This window comes from Hydractinia symbiolongicarpus, chromosome 12 (assembly GCF_029227915.1).
Source record: "Hydractinia symbiolongicarpus strain clone_291-10 chromosome 12, HSymV2.1, whole genome shotgun sequence".
NCBI classification, from domain to species: Eukaryota; Metazoa; Cnidaria; class Hydrozoa; order Anthoathecata; family Hydractiniidae; genus Hydractinia; species Hydractinia symbiolongicarpus.
The window spans coordinates 22,908,088-22,931,781 of record NC_079886.1 but is presented as its reverse complement, the minus strand read 5'-3'; the positions used below and the strand labels follow the sequence as shown (position 1 = coordinate 22,931,781).

The window sequence follows — 23,694 nt, the reverse complement described above, 5'->3', positions numbered from 1 at the left end:
TAGTATGTAAAAGAATAAGTTTTTTATAGAAAAAAAATAGAAGAGAATTTCTTTTGGAAAAATTTCATTCTCCTCTTTCTCCGCTGCAATTCAACAACATTTTACTGAATCTTATGGAACTCACAACACTTAACGCCAACCGGTCTGATAGGCCAGAAATATCACATGATTTGTCACATGATTTGTTACCTAATCAAATTTTAGTTTGATTTCAGTTTTTAATTTAAAACGAAAATCAAAAATTCAAGTTTTAATTTTTAATTAAAAATAAAAAGTTAAAAAATGATACAGAATTTTAGGATTTTTAAGACAGAAAAAAATTAATATCAAATGTTCCTTTTAGGTCACAGATTCTTAATGAAACAATACAGTCTGTTTTGAAATGGAATCTATCTACTATTGTGTTGTTTGTGATAATTTCGAACTATTTTCAAACATCCCCGTTCATTAAGAGTTTTAATGCATTAAATTATTCTTGTTACAAGGCTCAACCCAAACCTGCCGATGTATTTTTTATGTCAAGTTAAAACGCTGTGACTATGCTGATTATGATATCATAATTGAAGTAAATGTTATGTGTGACTAATCTCTTTTGCTAAGTGCAAATTGATTCAAATTACAAATTTATCAAGTCCAGTTGGAGCCACTGTATGGCGTTGAATGTTGTTGGTGGGTAAGCCCTTGTTGTGTCCCTGCATGAGCGGGAGTGTATTTTGCACAGGATAGAAAATTGGAATAAGTACCTGTCTGAGAATTACTTACTCCCGTTTTGAATGCGGCTAAAATATGTTAAGTCGTGAAATGTGAAGGAACTTAATTTTTTAGTTCGTTGTTTGCTTATTTTCATTTCGAAGAAAACAAGATATGTATTACCAACTTTCATTATGAATTTTGTTTCAGCTTCGAGTTTGTCTAAATTTTAGGCTATCATTTTTTCTTGACGATAAAAAGTCCGATCTGTATATCGTGTTCGTGTTATGATCGCGCAGCCAATGAAATGCGTAAAAAGTAATATGTTCTGTTTGTGTTTGAGGAGAAACTAACCAATCTATTCTGTTTCACCTTTACATTTTTTGTTTGTGCTGGACTAGTTCCTAATCTCTTCTTAAAGCCCGGAGCTATTATCTACAAATAAATAAAGTATTGTTGAGATAGATTGTGATAAATTTGAAAATATTAAAAAAGCATGTTGTTGCGATACCTCGTAGCACGTGAAATGAAACAGTGAAAAATATTTTTGACAAACATCAAAACAATACGCTTCGTCATTTATTTACAGTGTTCTTCTATTTCTAAAATTTAATTATATTTATAAAAAAGGAAAAAAAAGAAGAATTTATTTTTACAACCAAAAAATAGGCTGACTGTTATCCTTACTTACATACACATTAACTGGTCGGAAACATCTCTCAAAAAAATATATGCAAAATAATGAAATTAGTTTTGAAAATTCTGCTGCCAATAACAAAAGTCAATATCAGTGCCGTAGCAAACAGCCCAAGGCTTCCGGACCTTTTTTTTCGAGCTGGGGAGGGCGTTTGCTGCTGCTCCGGAAGACATTTCTGTAAAAAAAAATACAAGATATTCTTGTTAAACATACTGGGCGTCAAATGCTAATTGCGCACTACCTCGAATATCTGAAGAACCAAAGCTTAGTATGTGGCTAAAAAGACAATTTCGAACTGGAAAACCTGCTGGAAAGCCTCAAGTAAACTAAACCTCAAGTATTGTGTTCAGTCATCAAACTGTTTATCCGGTTAAACTAAAACACCGTCGCTTCTAATAAAAACATTACGTTATTTCTAACAATAGCAGATTTGCTTTATAAATATTTCTTAACGATGATGTTTGACGTTCGGGTATCGCAGGCTTGATTCTCTGACCTAAAAGTAAATAAAAAAGAGTTGTTTCAAAAGTTGTACCGTCGATTGATTGATGTATGTGGCTTTACAAAAGCAAGCATCAAGATGACAATCGACCTGGTACTGGAAACGCAATTCTTTGCAGCGCGAAACTTTGCCGCATGAATTTTGTTTCGTTTGTTTTTATATACAATAGAAAATAACACACATGATTTCAGAATAACAATGAAATATGCTCATAGGAGCATGCTTCAAACTGAAAGTGAATAGATTTCATTTTGCGGCTGCTAAACATTATCAAACATTATCAAAGTGATAAAGGTTTCATCGAATAAATTTCCAAGATTGTTAAATACACAAAGATGTTATTGGTTAAAAACACACGTGGTCGCGATGTACTTACTGGAATGGTTTCTCCTCCGTAACCAAGGTAACTCTTATTATGCACCGTATCGTGATTACTGTTGTGATTGTTGTTGTTGATGTTATGATTATGGCTGTCTTTGAGACCGTGACTTTTCTAAATTTAAGTTAAATTCATTTGAAGAAAATTGAAAACATTATTTGGTCATTCTACTTGAGAAAACGCATCAACATATTTCAATTATTGGCTGTATGCTGACTTTTCTGCTTTTGCTTCTGATAAGTAGTGATTTTGTTTTTCAAAATATTTTATTATATTTTTAAAAAATAATTACCTCTGTGTTGAAACTAAACGACTTTTGCTGTGTTGGACTGACTGGAGAAACACCTTGGACGGACGCCAACCTGAAAGAAAATGAGATTCTACCCTATACTGCCCATAAAACAGAGAGATTATCCTACACCAAATCCGTCCTCGTACAAATGTTTTCTGCAGGAAGTGTTTAATACGTCATTTATTTTCACAGAAAAAAAATATTTAAGAACATGTGTAATGGTATCTTTGGATCACATTTTACAATCAGTTAGCGTAAGCCCTTTGTAAGTTTCTAGAAGTATATTTTATTAATTTGAATATTAAAAGTAATAAAAAAAACTTACTTTTGTAGTGTGAATAACGTTTCAGACAATGCTTTACATCGAACGATCAATTTCTCCAGCTTGTCTGGTTCTTCTTTTAAAAAGCTAAACAGAAGATGAATGGTCACTACATTCTGCTCAGTATACATCAAAATCATGACATAAAAAGCAAATCTTGAAAAGTGAGACCACCGCTGTTTTATTTTCATTCAGTTAAAAAAGGAAAAAAGTTTGAAAGGAAAAGTTAATTTTAGTAACTATCCTTACATTTCCTCTTTTTTAATAATATCACTTTCGGCAGCCATAACGACTTTAAGCATGTCATGTAGTCCATGGTATCGATCTAAATGAAGAAGGGAAAAATGCTGTAGTTATATGCGTCGAGACAAGGTTCTTTCGACTGAATCGAAATTGTTAAATAGCATATCGTCTCTGTCTAATATCATGGACAAAATATGGAGGACGGCTAATTTCAAATTTCGCCGACACAAGTGATTTCATTGGTTGTGTCTATATTAGAGTGGCCCAATTTGAACTTACAAACGTTTACTTGACGAGGTTCGAAGAGGACTTAAGAGTCGGATTTTAGATTATTTCTCCTGCATACATACTCTTGAAACCCAGAATTGCGCGACGTTAGTGGTTCACGACTGAAATTATTTCATTGTGCGAGCGCGCTAGAGAATGTCACTAGTAAAAATTGAACGCTCTTCATATTGCCTATGCCAAATTAGTGAATTTGCATTGATTAACATAATCTATGTTACAAAATAGATAAATGTTTAATGAAAAGGTTTAATACGGCTATATAACTTGTTATTGAAGCAATTAGATTGAATTAAGATAGTAAATGTGTTGGAAATGAAAAAATAATTACACGGGTTCTTTTCAATGCCCACCCTGTTAATACGGAAACGATGCTAAGTATGTAAACATAATGATTGTGTAAAAAATGATGTAAAGATACGAATGACTTATTACTTTTAATTTCAGCTAGTCCTTTTGTCACGGTAGTCAGTTCATCATGCATATTTTCGAGTAGTTCTGGATCATCTACTCTTTTCTTGTTGACAACATCTATTCGAATCATTTCCATACTTCCTTCTAGCGATCTAAGAATAATAAGAACGAAAAGTAAAACTTTGAGGTAAGAATGTCTAAGCACTTCGAAAAAGGCCCAATTTACATACCCACCTTAGAGGTATTTCTTACGTTTTTTTAAGGGATTACAGATAAAACATGTACATTATTGTCCGTTTGTAAGCTGTTGACAATATTAAATTTCGAATCTAATAATTTATGTCAACTTAAAAAAAAACAACCTAGAATTACTCTTGAAAGGGGAATATTCCCTAACCTTTTTTTTTCAGCACATATAAACATCAATTATATGTAAAAACCATGATATACTTTGATTAAAAAGTAATTATTTGAATAATTAAAAGAACGTGTAATTTATGGTAAAGTTAGTGTCAATGATAAACAGAGAGGGATGTTTGTTCTGACCGCGTTTAAACACATGGGTGTGACAAAAATATGGGATAACTCATGATTGTCAAAATAAACAGGTATTGTGATATTTTACACCCTGAACGAAACACTCACACAAAATAATCAACCTAATATTCAGGATCTTACTGTAGGCGTGATTCTGTATCAGTCATTTTATTTCCATATTCTAGCTGATCAGTAGTAAGGCGATGTCTTCTTTCACGAACTGGGTGTTCTTTTGCTAAAATATAATAAACGATATTTACAATGGATTTAATTGACAACCAATATTTTTAAGCATTTGATAATTCACGAAAACATTTGCCTTTCCAGTTTTCTTTTGAGGAGAATATTGTTGTACAAGTTTTGCATAGTTTCATAATTGAATTGAATGTTGATTTTTAATTAGCAAAAAAATAAGCTACTAACCAAAAATGAAGTTATTGTTTAAGTCCAATTTCTGTTGCAGGTGTTCATCAACTCTAGCTGCTTTCTTCCGAAATTCCAATAACTTCTTTTGAAGGTCTGCTTTAAAGTTTCTTGCGTTATCTGCTTGGAATTTACGAAGACTTTGCAAATCACTTTTTAAAACTTTAAGTTTATTTTGTACAATTCTAGCAGTCGACTCCAATTCAAAGAAATCAGGCGTTGTTACTGATGGCGGTTTCCATGTGTCGCCGGTTTTTTTTCTAGATGGGGTACTGCTCCGCGCGGTGTCTACGAATACATCTCCATCTGTGCTATCCATGGAGGCATTGAACGTAGTAACGGTGTGTGAATGCGTTGGTACTTCGCGTACAACTTTGTTGACTGTGGCATACACAGGTGAGGAGTCATCCGAGCTTAAGGAAGTACCTCTGTGCTGCTGATGAGTTGTGGGGATGGGTTGATGGTGGTGAACTGGCATAGATGCTACACGTGTGCGATGCATGTCTGAAAAAAACAGAAATACCAAATTGTTAACCACAGAAGGAAGTAATATGCTTATATAGTAACAAAAAAACACGAAAGAATTTTATATACCTTGAGTTTTTTATTACTAAAACGTTACTAACTGTCTCTTTCACAATAAGCACCAACAAGAAAAAACTGTTTATAGTATCACAAAATTTTTCTGTCGAAGACTTTTAATAAAACGAAAATACTCGTCCGCCTTCTCACAGCAGAAAGAATAACAAACAAACAAAAATTGCATGCAAACAAGAAAACAACGCTTTAACATCCAATATTGACACTCTACGTTTCAAAACAATTTATTCATCAAAGAAAACAATAAAAAGCCGTCGTTGTTTGCGCATTGCTTAGCAACCATGCCGATTTTATCGCGATAAATCAGTGAAGAGCCGATTATAACAAAAGATAAGAGATTTGCTCGATTAAGTTTTTTATTCGTTTTTTGTTATTAGCTTTCGAAAGGTGTCTGACTTTTTATTGCTTTGTGATATATGAGTAAGTTCGCCATGAACAGTATTTATTTTGTAGTAAAAAAGCATGTTTGTTAACGATAGCTCCACAGCTGTTTACTCAATCTCTGTAGCCAACTAAAACTAATAACTAATTTGTTCATTACGTAATACAAAGTAGATAAAATAACTATTTGTCCCTCGTTGGTTAAGGTGACGTAAACACCAAAAAAGGGAATCACGTCTATAAATGAGCATGCAGACATTCAAAACAAAAAACGAAAAGAAAGAACAAACAAATAGAGGAATAAAGAAATTGACTTGACCAACCTTCTTCAATTGGTTCATTCATGTTATGCTTCATTGAATTTGTGACAGTTATACTTGACTTGCTCTCAGTACTTGTATTTGAGTTTCGCCTACTACTTTGTAATGAAGATCCTCGACTTGAGGTACGTGTTGATTGTGCTTTAACCTCCTCTTCTAAGTCCACTAATTGGCTCAACAAATCATGTGCAATTTGTTCTGAGTAACCTTCTGGCATATCAGACTGATTACTTTTAAGTTCTACTGTTTCATAATTATTTCCTGGTGTACTTGCTGACAGGTTTGCTGTCTTTGTTTTAATACCTACTGATTTAATATCAGCATTCTTTTCTTTTGGCATTGTATTTGAGTATTCCAAGTAGTGTTGGCGCTTTGCCGGAGAAATGAATCCTTCTGTAACCTGTGGGCCATTGGTCTGTAAAGTGTTATTGATTGCTGGTCTTATTTCAGTATATTTGGGTTCTTGTTTTCGTCCATTTACAGTCACCTTGACTGCAGATCTGGCAATAGTTGTTTTAGCTGAACCGGGGGGAGTGTTGTCTGAAGTTGGGGTGTTTCGATCACTTTCTTGTTGCGCCATAATGATGGCTGTTGGTTGAAAATATTTCGGATGAGAAGACTAAAATAAAACAAAAAAATGTAATAAAGAGAGAAAAAGGTAACATTATTTTTCTGACAAAAAGGGTTTTTAAGGGAAATTTATTTGCAGAATCAGTTGTAATTCATCACAACCTTTCGTACGATTATGCGTTTCGTAACCAGTGCGAGTGTAGTTAAAATATAAAAAAAATTATACAAGACAATTTCTGGGTGAACATGTGAAAAAAATTAAACTTGCTAAAGCCTGAAATTTTCAGTTTTACCGCGAAATGAAAATCCATGTAAGGTTGCCTGAGTCGAACTATTTTCAATTTTTTTGTCCAAATCGATATTTGAAAACATGAACTATTATGAAACTATCTTAACTGAAAGTTCAAGTTATCAGGGTATGCTGAGGGTATAATGTTATTAGGGCATATTTGGCTTGATTACTTTGTCAAACCAACATAGAAACATTTAACATCTTGCTGTGATCAAAAAGGAGGTAGCCTGAAGGTAACCATGTAATAACCTAATTACAGATGTCATTTCTCCTAGTAAATTACAAATGTCATGCACACTTCCCCTTTTACTTCCGACGATATTAACAAACTATTCTTTATTTACATTGTAGCCAAAGAGATGTCAAGGAAATTTGAAGAACGTGCGCTCGTTAAACTAACATATTGAAAATATCTGGATATTTTTACCATGTGCCTGTGTTGACACTCATGACATTTTAAATTTTTTGATGAGAAAAAAATCGTTTTCGAATTTGAAGGATACTAATTATATCCTGGTAACGTAAATGTTTATCTGTTAGTTGATTTTTTAAAACTCATTTGGAAATGACGTTGACATTTTCCACAAAATATTTTAATATTTTACTTAATAGAAGGCTTAAATTGACTGACAATTGTCCTGCCCACACGAATCAAACTTTCTTTTATCTCTTCGTTGTTTATGATAACATTTTCTCAGCTGACTTCATTTTATCTTAGATTCTCCGAAAAATGTAGAATAGTTTAGTATGGCAAAAATGTACGCTACACGTTACAGCTTCTTCGAAGAAAGAGAAAGTTGACGTTGTTTTGACATTTTCTTTGAAAAGCGAAAAGTTTTTTTGTGTAACACATGGAATTCTGCTTATTGTTGCATCTACAATCTATATTATAATACCCGTATACGTCTTTCCGTCTGTCTGTCACGCAAAATGATAGCTTAGCTGCGACAGGAAAACCCGTTAATTTTTTCACGGACTAACCGACTAGTATTAAATATTGACTGTACGCGCTTGATTAAAATTTGACAACAAAATGTATACAAAAGTTCGTCGAATTCTTGACTAGTGTTAAATAGTACTAGTTCGTCACACTTTTTGCACGCTCAATAAGGTTGACATTTTAAATTTGTTTAGTTAAAAAAAATAATTAGGAAATAACACATGTCGTCGCGCAACTATCCATAATCTATATTTTTCGTCTGGCAAAAAAAACAAAACTTAGATAGGAGAAAGGGCGTTCTGTCCACAATAAAATCCTGATGTCTGTAATGTCAAAACGATGTACTCACCTTCCTTGCAATGTTTTCTGTTGTATGCTGCAAGTTATCAATTAAATTTTGGTTAATCTTGCCAGGATTCTTAATGTCCACACATTCTTGCAGTACTGCAGCGTGGTGTTTATCTTCTTCGCTCAAAGCTGTACGTAGAAGTTCGCTTAAGTCTTCAAGTTGATCTTGTACAGTCATAGATCTATAAGAAGAGCAGAGAAATTAAGTAAAACGTAAAGCTACAGTAAAGACATCGAATCAAAGATTATCTTTAGTGACACGTTGTATTATTATTATGTAACGCCACAAGTTTACGGAATTTATGCGATTTTAAAGTAATCACTGGAGTAAATACCGGACAAAAGGAAAACGCGACCTTTACTGAGGTCGCTTAAAATGGCGAAAAGGTTAAAAACACAATATAGACATAATTTCGCATGAACAACGCTTTATATTTTTATCATTTTGAAAATAAAAAGAAGCATAAGACCATCGAGAAGTTATACATGTTTTACCATTATCAAATGTCCCTAAGCAATTTGGATGAAGAAAACTGGGACAAAGAAAATCAACTTTTATCGAATACATACTGGGCCGGGACATAATCAATTTTCTTTGGTGGAATATGCTTTACTTGTGTGTAGGTACCATTCGTGTTCACGACTCCCATTCGGTTACCTTCCACGACCATATCAGGGACAGGATCAATTCTATGAGTCGGACGTGTGACCTCGTTGTCAGATTTCAGAGATGAACCAGAAGTATCTCTTCGGATTCTTGGTGCAGTTAACTGATAGTCTTGCAGTGATTCAGCGTATTCTTTATCTCTTCCTTTTGTAGGTAAAGTCTGTGTTCTGTACGCGTATGCGCTGGCTTCTGATCGAGAGTCCGAGATAATGTCATGCTCTTGTATTTTAAGGAACGACCGATTAACAACCTCGCTAAAATAAATAATTTTATATGTGTTAGAGATATTGTTAGCAAAACAGAAAAACGCATAAAAAATAAGATAATAATAAGATATTTTATTAACGCATTTATTAAGCTTCGCGTTCCACCATGCCCCTATTTAAATAGGATCTCACCTATTGCCTCTGCCTTATAAATAAGTATGCGGTCTTGGACAGGTGCCCAGTGTAAGACCTTTAAAACAAGTTGGTTAAAAGATACATATTGGTTAAAAAAATGTAAAATGCATCAATGTAAAATCAACAAGTATTGGACTCCACTCTCATTTTCCCGCTTCTATTGTACTTTTTTAGCCATTAACTAAGCGACATTTCCGTCCAAGCCTTAAAATTTTAAACAGGATCTAGATTCTAAAACCTTGCAGTATGACAACAAAGACATCGAAAGAAAACATCTTGAGTGACAGTATAAAGAATGTGTTCCATATGCGACAAAAATATGATCTTACTCTCGCAATTCTTCCTGGGCACAAGGTTGTATGCAAAATTAACTGAAAATAAACTAAATGGAATTATCTCGCTTTTTAAATTATCCTTAATAGTCAAACTACGTGGGAACTATGTTTTCATTATGGCCACAATTTGGAATTGTTCCAATCATAACTATCATGAGATAAAGATATGAAAACACTTAATCAGGCTTGCATTGCTTTGTAATGAACCACGCGTCTCACTTATAATGTGTTACCTACAAGAAGTCACCACTAATGCTGTTTTGATCGGAAGAAACAATTATTTCTGTAAAATATTTTTACCTTATATTCTCTAGTTGATAATAGACACCAGTGTCCATATCCTTTATGTAAATTGATTTAAAACCTTCATCAAAATGTGACGTAGCTAGCTTGCCAGGAAACGAGTTTACAAACAACGCTTTAATTGTTTCCAGTGAATTACCAGAGGCTGGTAAATTGACTCGTTTAACTTCATCTCGAAGTTGCAAAAACACCACATCTGAAAAATTAAATGAGACAAGGTTATGAATTGAGAAGTATAGAGAGATTTGTTATTTATAAAACGAAAACTATACTACAAATAGTTGATGCCTGTTGCCAAAATAATCTTTTTTTTCTTAATCTATACTCTGAACAAATAACATGGAGGAATAAACATATTTACGTGGTCCTGAATAATGCCTTGGGCTGAGATACAATCTTCCCCCTTTCTTCATATGAACAAACTTTTGCATGTTTTGTAGAGTGCAAGCAAATGTTCGCACGAATTGTACTTTAAGCTTACTATATTCATATAGACACCATGGTCATGCATACAATAGATAATATTATAATCACGTGGTTAATCACTTAAAAAAAGGATTTTAAAAATTTGTCAGTGAAAAGCTACAAATGACATGAAACATCTGTCATGGAATTTTGATTTTGTCATCTATTTGATTCTTGTTTTAGTGACGACGTGGCAGTGATGTATCAAACAGACCTCATTTACATTTCTCTGGTTGACATTGAGAGAATGCTCTCTTTTTTTATCTTGCCGATTTTTAAAAAAACATTGCGCTCAATAGGATTGCAAGAAATAGATAAATTGATGCTATTGAAAAACAGCAGCAGTGGAAGATAAAAAAGTTTAATCTGTATTTTTATATTAATTTAAATATATTTGTGTTCTCTTTTTTGTACTTTAAAAGTCATTAATTGCATTCATTAAGGACTGATATTAATTACACTTTTGAAAACAAATTTAAGCTCTAAGCACTCATAGAGAAAAGAATACAGGATAAAGTCATTATGTTCTATTTTTTAAAAACAGCATCAAGTCAAGTAACAATAACATGACAAAATGTTCCACTCAAACATTCATTTGGCATTTGTTTGGCTTTCTGGTTAAAAAATCTAATTTCTTTACAATAATTTTTTAACATCTTGTTTGTTCGTTGTACAAGCAATGAGATTGTATCATTGATAAAACTACGCTTTTTAGCTATCATTATATTTCAGATAAATGTTCCCTTTTATCTTCAATAAATTATAAAAAGTTTGTCAAAAGATTTATGGTTTTATTAAATTTGGTTTATTATAATTGATAAAGCATTAAAAGAAAATGGGTTGCTCACTTGGAATCTAATTTTTAAATTTTTGTAACTAACCTTTTTGACTTTGTTTCATTGCTTGTTGACGATCTAACATATATCGTGGATCATTTCTTCCAACTTCATCGTCAGAATTAGACCGTCGTGGCGACTGACGTGTTGTTGTTGCCGACTTTGTTATGACAGCGCGGGAGACACTCGGAGAAGATGGATAACTAAGATCTTCAGAACAATCACTTTCACTACGTGATTGTATACCTGCTTTGTAGTGAATATCCCGTTTGCTTGTAATCGCCGGCGAGTGGTGGACGCCATTATGGTGATATAACTCACGATTGTCTTGTGTTGTACGTTTTTCGTGTCTCATATCTCTTTCTCGTTGACGTTCTCTTCTAGCTCGTTCCTAATTAAAAAAATCTGTCTATTAAAAAACCCACGTATATATATACCGTTAGATACTAATGATGGCAAACTAATTACATAACTTGCTCAATAGTTGCTAATAAATATAACAGTTTCTATCTCTTCACATGTTTGTAAAGTGAAGGCTATTTCCTGAAGCTAATCATTCATGCTAATTGAGTAGCTGCTCATTAGAGTAAATTGTGTGCCATTATATCTGTAATTAAAAAGGAAGTCGAGTTTAATGTTTTGTTGTGGTTGTAGACCTGACGTTTTCTTTTTAAGGCTTGAAATTCATTAATATTTTTTCATGCGAAACGGTAGAAAATAAATTTGTTTAAAAATTTGAGAATACTAAGCATTTGAAAGTGATAATATGAAAGTATACCAATTAAAGTATGAAAAGTCTCTGAGTTTCGTCAATTTTTAGATTCACAAAATCAGATTGAGCAATATTGCTTCGTTAATTTCCAACTAATCAGTCTCGGTATAATTAAAAGTACAAACTTGTGAAATTTTTTGCATTCAAATCTCTTAATGAAACTGTAGCTCCTCCCAACATACAAACACCAATATGGGGCGTATATCTTGGTTCACTCAAGGAGGTTTAAACCTCCTTGGTTCACTAAGGCATCAGGCTATTTTTTGTACATTTGTGTGAATCCGTTTATTTTAAAAGAATAACAAAATTCTAACCAGAGGCTGGTTATTACTTTTATTTCTCTTTTATTCTAAGCAATAAACCTATTGTTTTCAACCTGAAATCCCAGCCTAATATTCATATACTCATTAACCATGAAAAATCCACAGGGTAGCCTGTCCTTTATATATCGCATTTTGTGTTTCCGTAACAGGAAGCGTCTTTCACGTATAGACAGACAGACGACGTCTTTTATTAAGAGAAAAGCATATTCTTATAAAAGAAGCGTGTGTACGACCCTTTGACGTGATGGGTACGACTTTGTGTGTGAGCAGCAGAAACCAAGTTGATCAAGTTAGCTTTAATAGCTAACTCTACAAGTCAGACTAAAAGTTGCATACACTGCTTATAAATCGTCAAACCAAGCGTTTGTGAAAGAAGAAAAATAGTGCGCTGCACGAGCTGTTATGAGATCTCTTAAATGTGTTAGTATTATTGATTGATTCATTGCGACTATCAATTATAATCACGTGGTAGCTTCGCCGCAATCTTTCTTTTCGGTTGAAGGAAATTTCTGATGTGAATTATGCGCTAACACTGCTCAGCACGCACTACGCAAATTATTTCCAGCTCGGTTAACCCGATCATTAATTCCCCTGAGTCACCGAACCGCACGTGCGAATTTGGTATTACTCATACCTTAAAAATATTTATAATTGGAGACAATTTAGACTATAAAGTATCGTAAAAGCTAATAAAATTAAAATATAATTTTTTATCTTTATAACATTATCAATCGCCTTTAAAATCCCCATGAAAATTCACCATTATTTCGTCATAAAAATCGCTCAATAAGTCGAACCTCAGATAACTCACAAGGTCCAGAATAATAACTAAAACATGTACATTAGGGAATTAAACAAAAAATTTAAAGGAACGGTTTGACTACTTAGTCCAAGGATAGGGTTGACACAGGTTTTCACATCTTATTGTTTTCTGTGACATGCAAGTAGTCATTGCTTCAGAAAAAGCAAGAATGTCCATGTCCATAATGTAGAACAGTAAAAAGATAATTTAAATAAGATATTAACATAGAAGATCCCATAGCCTAAAATGCAATTCTGTAAGGTAAAGAATATAGCAATAGTATTCATAGAAGATCCTGTAATCTTAGGACAAATATATCAACACTTGCAATCTCACTTGAAGAAACATATAGTCAGATGGGCTGTAGCTACAAATCAATTTAAATTAAACTAGTCGTTAGCCCGTGAAAAAATCCACGGGTTCGCCCGTCCTTTTTATACCGCATTGCGTGCGTATCGCTACCTGCGCAGCTAAGCTACCATTTTGCGTGACAGACGGACGGACGGACTGATTAAGCTTCTGTGACATAATAAGCGTCTTGTTTGGATAAGCACCCGTCGCTCGATCAAAACCTTTAAATAAGCCCCTGAGCAAAGTGGCTGTATTTTTTAAAAATGGGCAAGCAAAAACTCGTGGTATGGTACTTACAATAAGATGGAAAAGGTAAAAAGGAGGAAGAGTTGGGCATGATGCACTGGCATTATCTACCAACCTTTGTGTTGTGTATGAATTGTTACGTCATTCTTATTGTAATTTAAAATTTTGGATCAGTATGTTATCTCCTGTTATAACAAATCCTGTTGAATCTTGTTGAATAAATTTAAGAAGGGTTGGATCTACAATATTTTTACAGATTATCAATTTTTAAAAATGGGAACATTATTGCTGTTAATTTGACAATTATCTGACCTATGAATAGACTTAAAGTATTTGAGTAATAAAAAAAGTAGCGTATGATACCATGACCAGTGTAGCAGAATAGCTGAGAAGAGATCCATCCCTGGCCATCACCCCGTCCCTTCTTTAGTATAAGCAGCTCCTGGGAGTATTAAGAAAAGCTATTACTATGTCGTAAAGTTAAATCAGTGACGTCATGGCTTGTTTAAGAAACAAAACAAAACAAATATAACTCTACCTTTCGTGCCATTACTCTAAACTCCAAACGTTTGTTTATGAACATCGGGAAAGTGTTAGAAGTTTTACTTGTTACTGCGTGCTTCTAACTACTTGCTAACAATTTTATAATCGTGAGAGAATTCAAAGTTTAATGATAGAAGAACAAGTAGAGTGTCTTCGAAATGAGTGTTGTGAGAATTTTATAAGAAATTTTAAATAATTTTAATAGTCGATTATCGTTGTTTGGGATTTTTAATAACGCAAATCTTCATTTTTTGTATTCATTTTTTAATATTAATGACTACTAATAAAAGTTCATATCCTGTTAGAAAACGTCCCAGGTAGCCTTTTATAACCTTTTATAATACGGTTTACTTCTATTTATAGATTGGGTAGAAATATTTTCACGTGTAAAAATGATAAAGTGTTAAAAAGGTGGTAGCTGGTAACAGGAAGTTAACATATGTTAAAATCAACCACGTCATCACGCATTTATTGTTTTCTTAAATGGGCTGTAAAAACAAGGAACAAGCGTACGTTGGTTTTATTAAATCGTTTTTAAACGTTTATCGCATACATAACTTCAGTGTGTGGATGCCGTGCCGTAATATTTGACGTGAGCAACGATTATCCATCATCTTATAAAAATGCATAAGTGCTTTCATAACATAACTAATTTTTAATCAGACAACACGAGCCAAAATATTTAAAATAAATTTAAAACACGTGTAAAAAGCTTAAATTGCGTTATTTTTTGCTTTTTTGGTTACACTTTGGGACATAAATTGAAATTGTAGCCATACTAGTTTGCGGAACAATACTTTTGTGTCTGTTTCGTTATCATAAACTTTTGACGACCGTGTGAAATTTGTGCATCGCTTACATCGAGATTTTGACTACTGTCATATATTACAGGTAGACAAACAGACAGACGCACCATGTAGCGGAAATTTAGTACAGAGTCACTAAGTATATGACGTTAAGAAGTTAGTATAAGCCATGTCAAGAAAAACGTCTACTCACTTTTTCACTGATTTGCTCCGTAGTCCTGAATTGTTCAATTTCAGGACCGTATCTCTGTTTCAGCATTGCAATTAACTGTTTTCTTCCTAATGTACTGTTTGGATCAATTTCTTGATCAATTTCGTTGACGATGGTGTCTCCGTTCATAGCTGCTGCCAGTTCCTTTGCCCGTCGTATATCTTCGGCTGTTTGTTTACTTCCACCTGTTGTGTGACGCCGTGGCTTGCGGGGCCGTGCACTTGCTTTGTTCGACTCTGGTGTGCTGTCTAAAAGTTTTTAAAAAGAAATAAAAGTGTTAGTGTTTTTTAGACACCTCTTTTCTTAAAAAAATAAATATCCGGATGTCAACTATAAAAAATGCGATGATGACGATATGACGCCCGTTTACCTAATAATGACGCAATGGTGACGTTAAGTTGACGGTTTTTTAAACAATGGCGACGTATATGTTGGCGATGATATTTTTAAAAGCTGTTGATTTTAATGGTATGACAAATAAAATTTTAAATGGTCTCAAATTTCTACTTGTATTCAAATGTTATGGCAACTAACAATATGTAATTGGACACGCTTTTATCAAAAGCAAACACTAAATTCTGCAGTGATTACATGAAAAACACACAAGGTCTACGCTGTACTTTCATACATGAACTATTTAATGTAGACGACACTATGCAAATAGTAGCATGCCTCGATAACCCTTGTATAACAATGCCCTTGATAACCCCCTGCATAACAACACATTTTGCATTTAGTTTATGGAATCAAGTTCGACGAGAGCAAAAGAAACATTAAAATAATTTTTCGATTTTCCAGTTTGTACTGGAAAAATGAAAAATAGAGCGTTCGTTTATATAAACACGTCGTACAATACATCAGTATTTTATTCTCACACAATTAAGAAGAAATCCAACAACATTCTACGATCTTTATGACCATTTTATCCATAAAACCTTATACATTATCAACTATAACACTCTTCACAAAAAAAACCTAGGGCTTCCAGTTTGTCCAATAACCATTAAAAAACTGAATTTTGTGTGGACCTTAATAGGTTAGTACATATTTAGTCATCCCTCCGTTTCACAATATTTTGTCTATAACCTCAAAACTTAAAATCCTATATTCGTTGCTAATAAAAAACATTGGACTGATATGAGATCGAAACAAATTTCTCTCTACAAAATAAACAAGGTATATTGATTTTCTCAAATTTCTCTTATAAACTTTATGTGGTCAAAAGTTTTTTTTTACAATTAAAACAAACAGAAATAAATGAAAATAGGGCTAAAAAGACATACGCTTAACTCCATGTAAACGATTCTCTTCGACAGTGTTATTTCGTGTTTTAGTAACACCAAACGACTTTCCTACGTGTTTCATCATTACTGACCGTCAAAAAAAATATAAAAATCTCGCACTTCCTAATATACCGACTGACAGTCTTTTCTAAACGTAATAATTGCACTCTTGTTTGTGTTCCTTTGTTTACTTGCTGACATCTATTTGTTTACATTATTTTTAGATACGATTAAGTAAACACTCCTAACAGACTTCATTATTTTAGATTTTTTGTCTATTTGTAGCTAGATTCAGCGGATCTAGTAAATCTATAATTCCTTGTGTCTCTTTATACTTATTTAAATCGAATGTCTTATTTTGTGTTTTTACTCAAAGAAAGTTTTCTGAAACAATTGTGACGTCATAATCCATATAGAAATTTATAATAAGAAGCTCTAGCTTTCCAAGTACTTTTTAAATATTTTGTGACAAAATATATGGCAAATTTAGTCATAGTGTTTGACATAACAATGAGGGCATTATGCTACGCTTTTCTTTAATATTTAATCGCCTACCAAAGTTATTGATGATATTATCGCGTTCCATTTCATTTCCATCTTTTTGTATCTTCGACTTTGTCTTTTTTCGACGTAAAAAAGACATATTATCCTTTTGTTAATCAGTTCTTGTCAATCCTAATCTAATCAGACTCGTTAAATAGGATACATAAATATAGATTCTCTTTATTTTATCAAGGTTATACTTTTCTTCTACTCTCTTGTGTTTTATTTACAAAATTGTAAGAACTTTTACCTTTTGTGAAGTTTAAGTTCTGAAATGGCTGAACAATGCCGTGTGAATGACGCGCATAGGAAAACTTGACCAGCATTGTTACAAATTGTTTTTTATGAAAACATGGATAGGATAAGATAATGTGCATGTACAAACCGGGTAATAGAATCGACTGGTTTCTACATATATGCAATTTTTAAATGCTGATTCCTTTCCCTTATTAACACCCGTGTTATGTGTATCTGCCCGCGAGAACGAGAAAAAAGTCATACTTTTAGACACACAGAATATCAAATTCGATATACTTTTTCTAAATTTGCATCGACAAACACATTCCAGTGAATTTTGCCGCGGACTAACCACTAGCTATCCATCATAACCTCTTCTATAACCTTCTAAATTTTGTCGACAGGTACTGAATCTAACATTTTTAACTACGCTAACTATTTGTCACATAACCTGGATTGACGCAGACAGTTGTACATTTAATTTAAAGGGATTTGTATGTTAACCTCCCCTGCACGCAATTTCATACGTCCATTTTAATATGTTCGAGCTGTTGTTGGTACTACTTTGACATGTGGTTAATGACAGTTGAACTAAACACTATTTTTTGTATATATTATACTGTAGTATTTCTTTTAAATTTTAATTCTTCTTTTAAGAACGTCCATCAGTTCACTAAAGGTCTAAAGCCTAAGTGATCTAAAAGTTGAAAAAGGTGAATTTATCAAGCTCAGGTTAGTCAGTGTCAATTTAAATTCATTTGTGGAACAGTGTCATGATACCTCATGTGTTTGTGTAATACACCACCTAAATGCATGGCTGCATAAAAACTTTGGTAAAATGATTAGATTTAACATTGTGCGTTTGACAATAACGAGCAAAATATCTTTTCAGATGATTTAACTGGTAAACATTAGTCACCTCGCAAACAAAACTACAAAACATGCAATTTTTGGGTTAACAATACATCCTCCTTGAAAAAAATAAAAGCAAAACTTTGTTACTCACCTGGAGAAAGTTTTTACAGAAAAATCGAACCCATTGTCAAAAATAACACTCATTTTAATTTCTCGTGCTAGGGTAGAGTTTAACTGTAAAAAAAACTTAATTGTATAAGAAGTTCCTATAAAATGTTTCTTAATAACGTGCTTACCGCTCTTACTACTGCTACACAGATCCAGTATGTTTTGAAAACTTCGGTCCCCTAGTGTCGTGTAGTAAACCATTTCGTTTCGACAGTATAAACAAATCAATTATAAGTATTATTCGACAAACTTCAAAATATAAACTTTTTTATTGAATAAATTCCCCAATGTGAATTCCTTTTAACTTGTACACTGTCTGTCTTAAAGTCTTATCTCCAACTATGATAATACTTTGAGTGATGTTTGCCAATCTTTAAAAAACAGCTCGTTTTAATACGGTAGCTTATATAAATAAAAAGCTTGACGAAATATCGCACAATCGTATCACAGAGTATTCACATTGTAGTTCAAAATAAAAAGATATAGATAGGCCAGGATTAGCTAATAACTCCTTTGAATATGTTAGCTACATATTTAATACTAGCAATGTATACTAAAATTTGACTTAGTTTCTATTTTAAGCAGGGGTAGGGGTGGAGAGCAAGAAGTTTCGCTTTTTGGGTGGAGGGTAGGGTGCTAATTCTATCACCCTATAAAAATTTGGAAATACAAATGCTATTATTATAAAACTTGTCACATAGTAATTAACCAAAATGAAACACCATTTGTTTTTTAAATTTACAATTGCTTTATTTGCAAAATTTAATGTTTCCGCGCGGACAAACCACGGATTTTGACACCTGTAGATTGTCAAAAAACGCATTAAGAACCAATCAAATCGGTGCACGAAATTGGCAACAAGGGAGCGAACAAATGATATTGTTATGTTATTTTTTTTTAAAAACATTAAGCCCCTCGTCCACTCCCTCTATCTCCTACGGTACTGACTATTAAAAGTGTGAAATATATAAATTGTTATTTTGGGAACAGTATTCGCAGCATAATTATTTTCCCGCGTTATTCTCGTTCATTGACACGCAAAGCAATTCAGTCTAAATCTTGAGGTCATTTTCGTTATGATTTTTCAATATGGAAAGTTATTTAATTTAAATATATAATGAAACAAACTATTAATTAAAACACGCAGGCAATCCCCTTTTCTCGGTTTAAATTAGGTGAAGATTTTGAAGAAAGAAGAGTCATTTCGATAATGCATCAATTTTTCAGTCCCTATCCACATTTACTTGGTGATACCTGGTGTATTCATAGCCACGTCACTTAACTTAGATAATGTTTTGTTACTTGTAACACAGCTATTGGTATTTCGACTGTTGCTGACATTTCGATTGCAAGCTCGTCATAATCGAAATTGTCTTTAGCTACTTATAGTTTGTTATGGCGTCTCCTTTTATCATGACGATCTGTTTGTGAACAAACGATCTTTCACACAATTTTTTGTGTGAAAGATCATCATGTCTTATTTATCTTTTGCCTACTTTGTGTGATACACCTATGACGAATGCAGCAACCTCGTTTCCAAGCCTATTAATTCCTCACCGCCTTTGATTCAGTTTAACGATTAGTACAAGTTAAGCACCGATTAAAAAAGCTCTCCAAATAAACTACTCCAGTATATTGTGAAATAAAATAATCAAACTTACTTTAATAATAGAAAGATGCAGGTTAATGTGCATTTTTTTAATTTAAAAATTTGTCTCATTATGTAAATAGACTAAAAATGTTTCCATATTAAAAAATCATAAAGAAAATGATTTCTAGATTAAGCTTTAGTAAGTGCTTCCATCGAAATGTTAAGCATCCTGGGTACAAAGACAACTACGGTAGTTAGTACGGATATTGTGTGCCTTAATCTCATAAATTTGAAGAGGAAGCTCTTCTGTGTATTAACACCCGTTGTCTGTTGCTACGCAACTTTATAGTCATGCTACAGATACACGAAAAAATAAGCAGGCAAAGCTAGGCGAACTAAAAAGGAAGGGTAAAGCAACGGATTGACTATTGTACTGTCTAAATTATATTTTTGTACAATGTTTTGCGCGACAAAAGTGTTGAATAACGCACAACAATGATGATGTTACGTTCCCAATATAACAAACAATCAAGAATCATTTATGCAGATGCACTGAAACAATTAAAAACAATTTCTTTTGTTTTTCTTTACTTTCGCATAGCAACAACTTTTGACGGATGTTTTGGACAGACATCTTAACTTTTGAATGAATGGTGTCACGGAAGACATTAAAATTAATTTAGAGGAAAAAATAAATTTCTGCGGAAGGCTGTTACAATCAGAAGTTTGGGTTTTTGGTTACATACAGATTAGTTACATATCTATACATACAGATTATATTAATACGTAATGTCTTTTAAGTCTATGTAAACTGTGTCAGACCACACTAAAATGCGCTAGCATAACTAGACGTACTTGCCCCTCTTTTAACACTATTTATGTGAAGAAATTCCAATATAAAAGAACTGAATTGTGGTATTAGGAATATAGTAAAAAGGGTAGCTCGAGCTCCCACTAGAAACTCCTTAATTAGTAAACATGCAACTTGTGCTACAATATAAGAAGAAAAATAGTTTAATCCGTATGGTTATAACAACCTGCAATAAATTACAGTCCAAAACTATACTTGAAAACATACTAGCTCTTGCAAATCACAACAGCTTTTTTCGCATATGGCTAACTAATAGGTGAACTTAGTGCTTCTAATAAAATTAAATTGCAAGAAAAGAAAATATTGTCCTGAATCAAGAAGTGAATGTAAATCTCTTAAAAAGCGATATAAGAAGCCCGCCTTTTAGCGATTAATATCGTTTAAAAAACCCTAATTTATCATTTCAAAATATTTAGTTTAACTAGACAGTGTCATTTTGAACCTTTATCTTCCATTGAAATCGAGAAAGAGTTTTTTTACCTATTCTGGAAGCTTTCCTTTTTCTATTTCTGTACACACTCTAGTGTAAGAAATACAGGAAGGCAATGCCAGAGCAAACAAACCATTAAGAAATTAGAGCTTTAAGCCAGATTTTGCTTATAATTGCACCAATCTCTAGTTGTCACAACTCCATTATGCAAGCTGACAATTATCTTTAATTATACTAGTTAAAATTCCATTGAAATTGTTACAGAAAAAAAATAATATTAAGCAGAACATGAAAGAGCTGTAGACTGTAACATAATTCAACTTTTTAAGAAACACAAAAATACGAGACAAGAGAAGAATTTTTTGATTTTGATTCTGATAAACTGAAACTTTTTAATAAATCCTAGTGTGTTCAAGTATAATCTAACCGAACTGATACATGAGTGAAAGAATTTAGATTTGTTAGAAAAACGATAATGGCTCCAACATAAGGAATGTAAGAAAACAAACAATAACTCATTGGTTTATCTTAATTTTAAAATAAACAATATCAACATACCATCTTTTGATTTTATAATTGATGTAGTATGTATCGTTGGTTGATGATTATCACTTTGTGCCCTTACACGAACTCCATTTGATCCTTTTTGAAGATAACCACTTTTAGCTTGCGCTTGTATCTCTTTCTGTTGCCTGTCATCACTACTTGTCTTCGTCCGTGACGAAACAGGTGACACCTTCCACTTTTTAATCATCCCTGTTGTTGTAATGTTACTAAATAAATATAAAATCACACAATTTTACTGTTAAATTCTTTTACTTTTCTATGGTTGTGTTCGTTTATGACTTGCGAGTTGTTGACGAGTATTTGCATCTGTTAATAAAAGCTAAATTATAGTTGAGCTGTTGTTGTACAATATTAATTAGACAATCAATTCTAACTAAAACAATTGTCTTTATATCCGATCAATTCAATAATTTATATCTTAACACAACAGCAGGATACACATAAAAAACGTAAGATGATAAAATATCAATGCTTTTAAATCTATCATCTTACGACATATACTTTAAAAGAAAAAACTCAGCAAGAAAGAATATGACCGTTGATGAATTTTGATGTTAGTTGTCTTTCCTTTAATGTCCAATGTACCATAATTTAATGAAAAACTAACCAGCAGGAATTTGTGGTCTGTTTCTTTTTTCCGACAGTAAAGCCAGATCTTAACTAAAAGGTTTTTAGTGCGATTAGTATAAACACACACTTTTTCTTACTAAAATGAATACCAGGTTGTAATGTCAGGTTAAAGAAATAAGTCTATTGTTTAAAACAAAGGATCTATTGCTTAGAAGAATAGATCTATTGTTTAGAACAATGGAGCAATAACCAACCTTGTTGGAGTTTTAGTGCTCTTATAAAAAAGCGTGTAAGAAATATGGTTAAGCTCGCAAATTTTTGTGACAAAACCAATAGAGATTTACTATAATGCTTCTTTTACAGAGACCGATTTCGTAGAGAAAAGCAATTCGTGCTTCCGGTTGAAAGAATCTCTATTCGAGATAGACGATCTTAAGACTTTTAAACTTCTGGATTTAAAGCATCTTATTATTTTTAAAAAGCAATAGCCCCTTTTTTTTTTTTTTAATCCCAACGAGGTTAAAGTGCAAGTCTTAGTTATGACTACACTGTTACTGAATTTAAAATTTTCACCAAGTTGTTTGCAAAAAAATATTGGGGATCAAACAAGAACATAAAGTCTTTCTTGGATAACAAAGAAAAGAGACCGAACTGTAAAAGTATCTTGACTTTAACTAACTAAAATATGCTTATAAGATCTGAGTAGACAAGTAGACTGAATTTTGAGCACAAGTTTTTGCGTATTCATCGAACGCACTATGGAGTAGAATCTGCTCTGGCGTAATTTCCTTGTAGCGAAGGCAGTGTATTTGTTTCATTTTTTTTGGACAAACGCCTGCCCAAAAAACAACCAACGATGTATTTATTACCTAATTTACTTTTTTGATTCTTTATAATATTAAAAAAATAACATATAGCACTTGCTTTACCTTCGTCTTTTCGGTACAAAAGATATGACAGTCGGCTGCTGGGGCGAGAAGCGTACAGAACCTTTCGAAGAAGATTTAAATGACATTGCATTTATAAAGTTTTTACAAAACCATTTTTTTCTAAGCCATCTAGCTCTCTAAGCTATGTTGATGACATGATAGAGTGATGCAAACTATAGCTAATTCAATTTACTAATTAAGAATGAACGTTGGTAAGATATCATAGAAAGCACGTTCAAATAAAATCTGTTACCTGATATAACCTTTAAATCAAGAAATTAAAAGCTGAAGTTTTTATTGTATTAATATGGTTTTAATTCCTATTCCTCTCTTGTGTTTTTTTTTTCAGTAAGA

General features: G+C 32.8%; 1 protein-coding gene across 6 annotated transcripts; it reads right to left on the bottom strand.

Annotated features, from left to right (window-relative positions):
* Positions 1-1,261: 1,261 nt before the first annotated feature.
* Positions 1,262-23,487, bottom strand: LOC130621623 (uncharacterized). Of its 6 annotated transcripts, XM_057436947.1 has the most exons (16): positions 23,341-23,487; positions 21,833-22,047; positions 15,279-15,544; positions 11,288-11,633; positions 9,939-10,137; positions 8,806-9,156; positions 8,237-8,417; positions 6,089-6,704; positions 4,785-5,288; positions 4,503-4,596; positions 3,846-3,976; positions 3,132-3,207; positions 2,886-2,969; positions 2,561-2,630; positions 2,266-2,382; positions 1,262-1,883 (listed from the first exon to the last, which is right to left on the bottom strand). In XM_057436947.1, exons 1-16 carry the CDS (start codon positions 23,424-23,426, stop codon positions 1,836-1,838), a joined length of 3,384 nt encoding a protein of 1,127 aa, XP_057292930.1. In that variant the 5' UTR covers positions 23,427-23,487; the 3' UTR covers positions 1,262-1,835. The 6 variants fall into 6 exon arrangements, with proteins under 6 accessions (XP_057292930.1, XP_057292933.1, XP_057292931.1 ...); XM_057436950.1 differs by lacking the exons at positions 21,833-22,047; positions 23,341-23,487 and adding an exon at positions 18,511-18,682; XM_057436948.1 differs by lacking the exons at positions 21,833-22,047; positions 23,341-23,487 and adding an exon at positions 17,135-17,277.
* Between the last annotated feature and the right edge of the window lie 207 nt (positions 23,488-23,694).

Excerpts from the sequence above, each read along its gene's own strand:
- LOC130621623 (XM_057436947.1), bottom strand. The coding sequence starts at position 23,426 with ATGTCATTTAAATCTTCTTCGAAAGGTTCTGTACGCTTCTCGCCCCAG. Across the intron at positions 15,545-21,832 it reads AATTATAAAATCAAAAGATG|ACAGCACACCAGAGTCGAAC; the intron begins GTATGTTGATAT and ends AAAAACTTTTAG. Across the intron at positions 9,157-9,938 it reads TATCAACTAGAGAATATAAG|CGAGGTTGTTAATCGGTCGT; the intron begins GTAAAAATATTT and ends TATTTATTTTAG.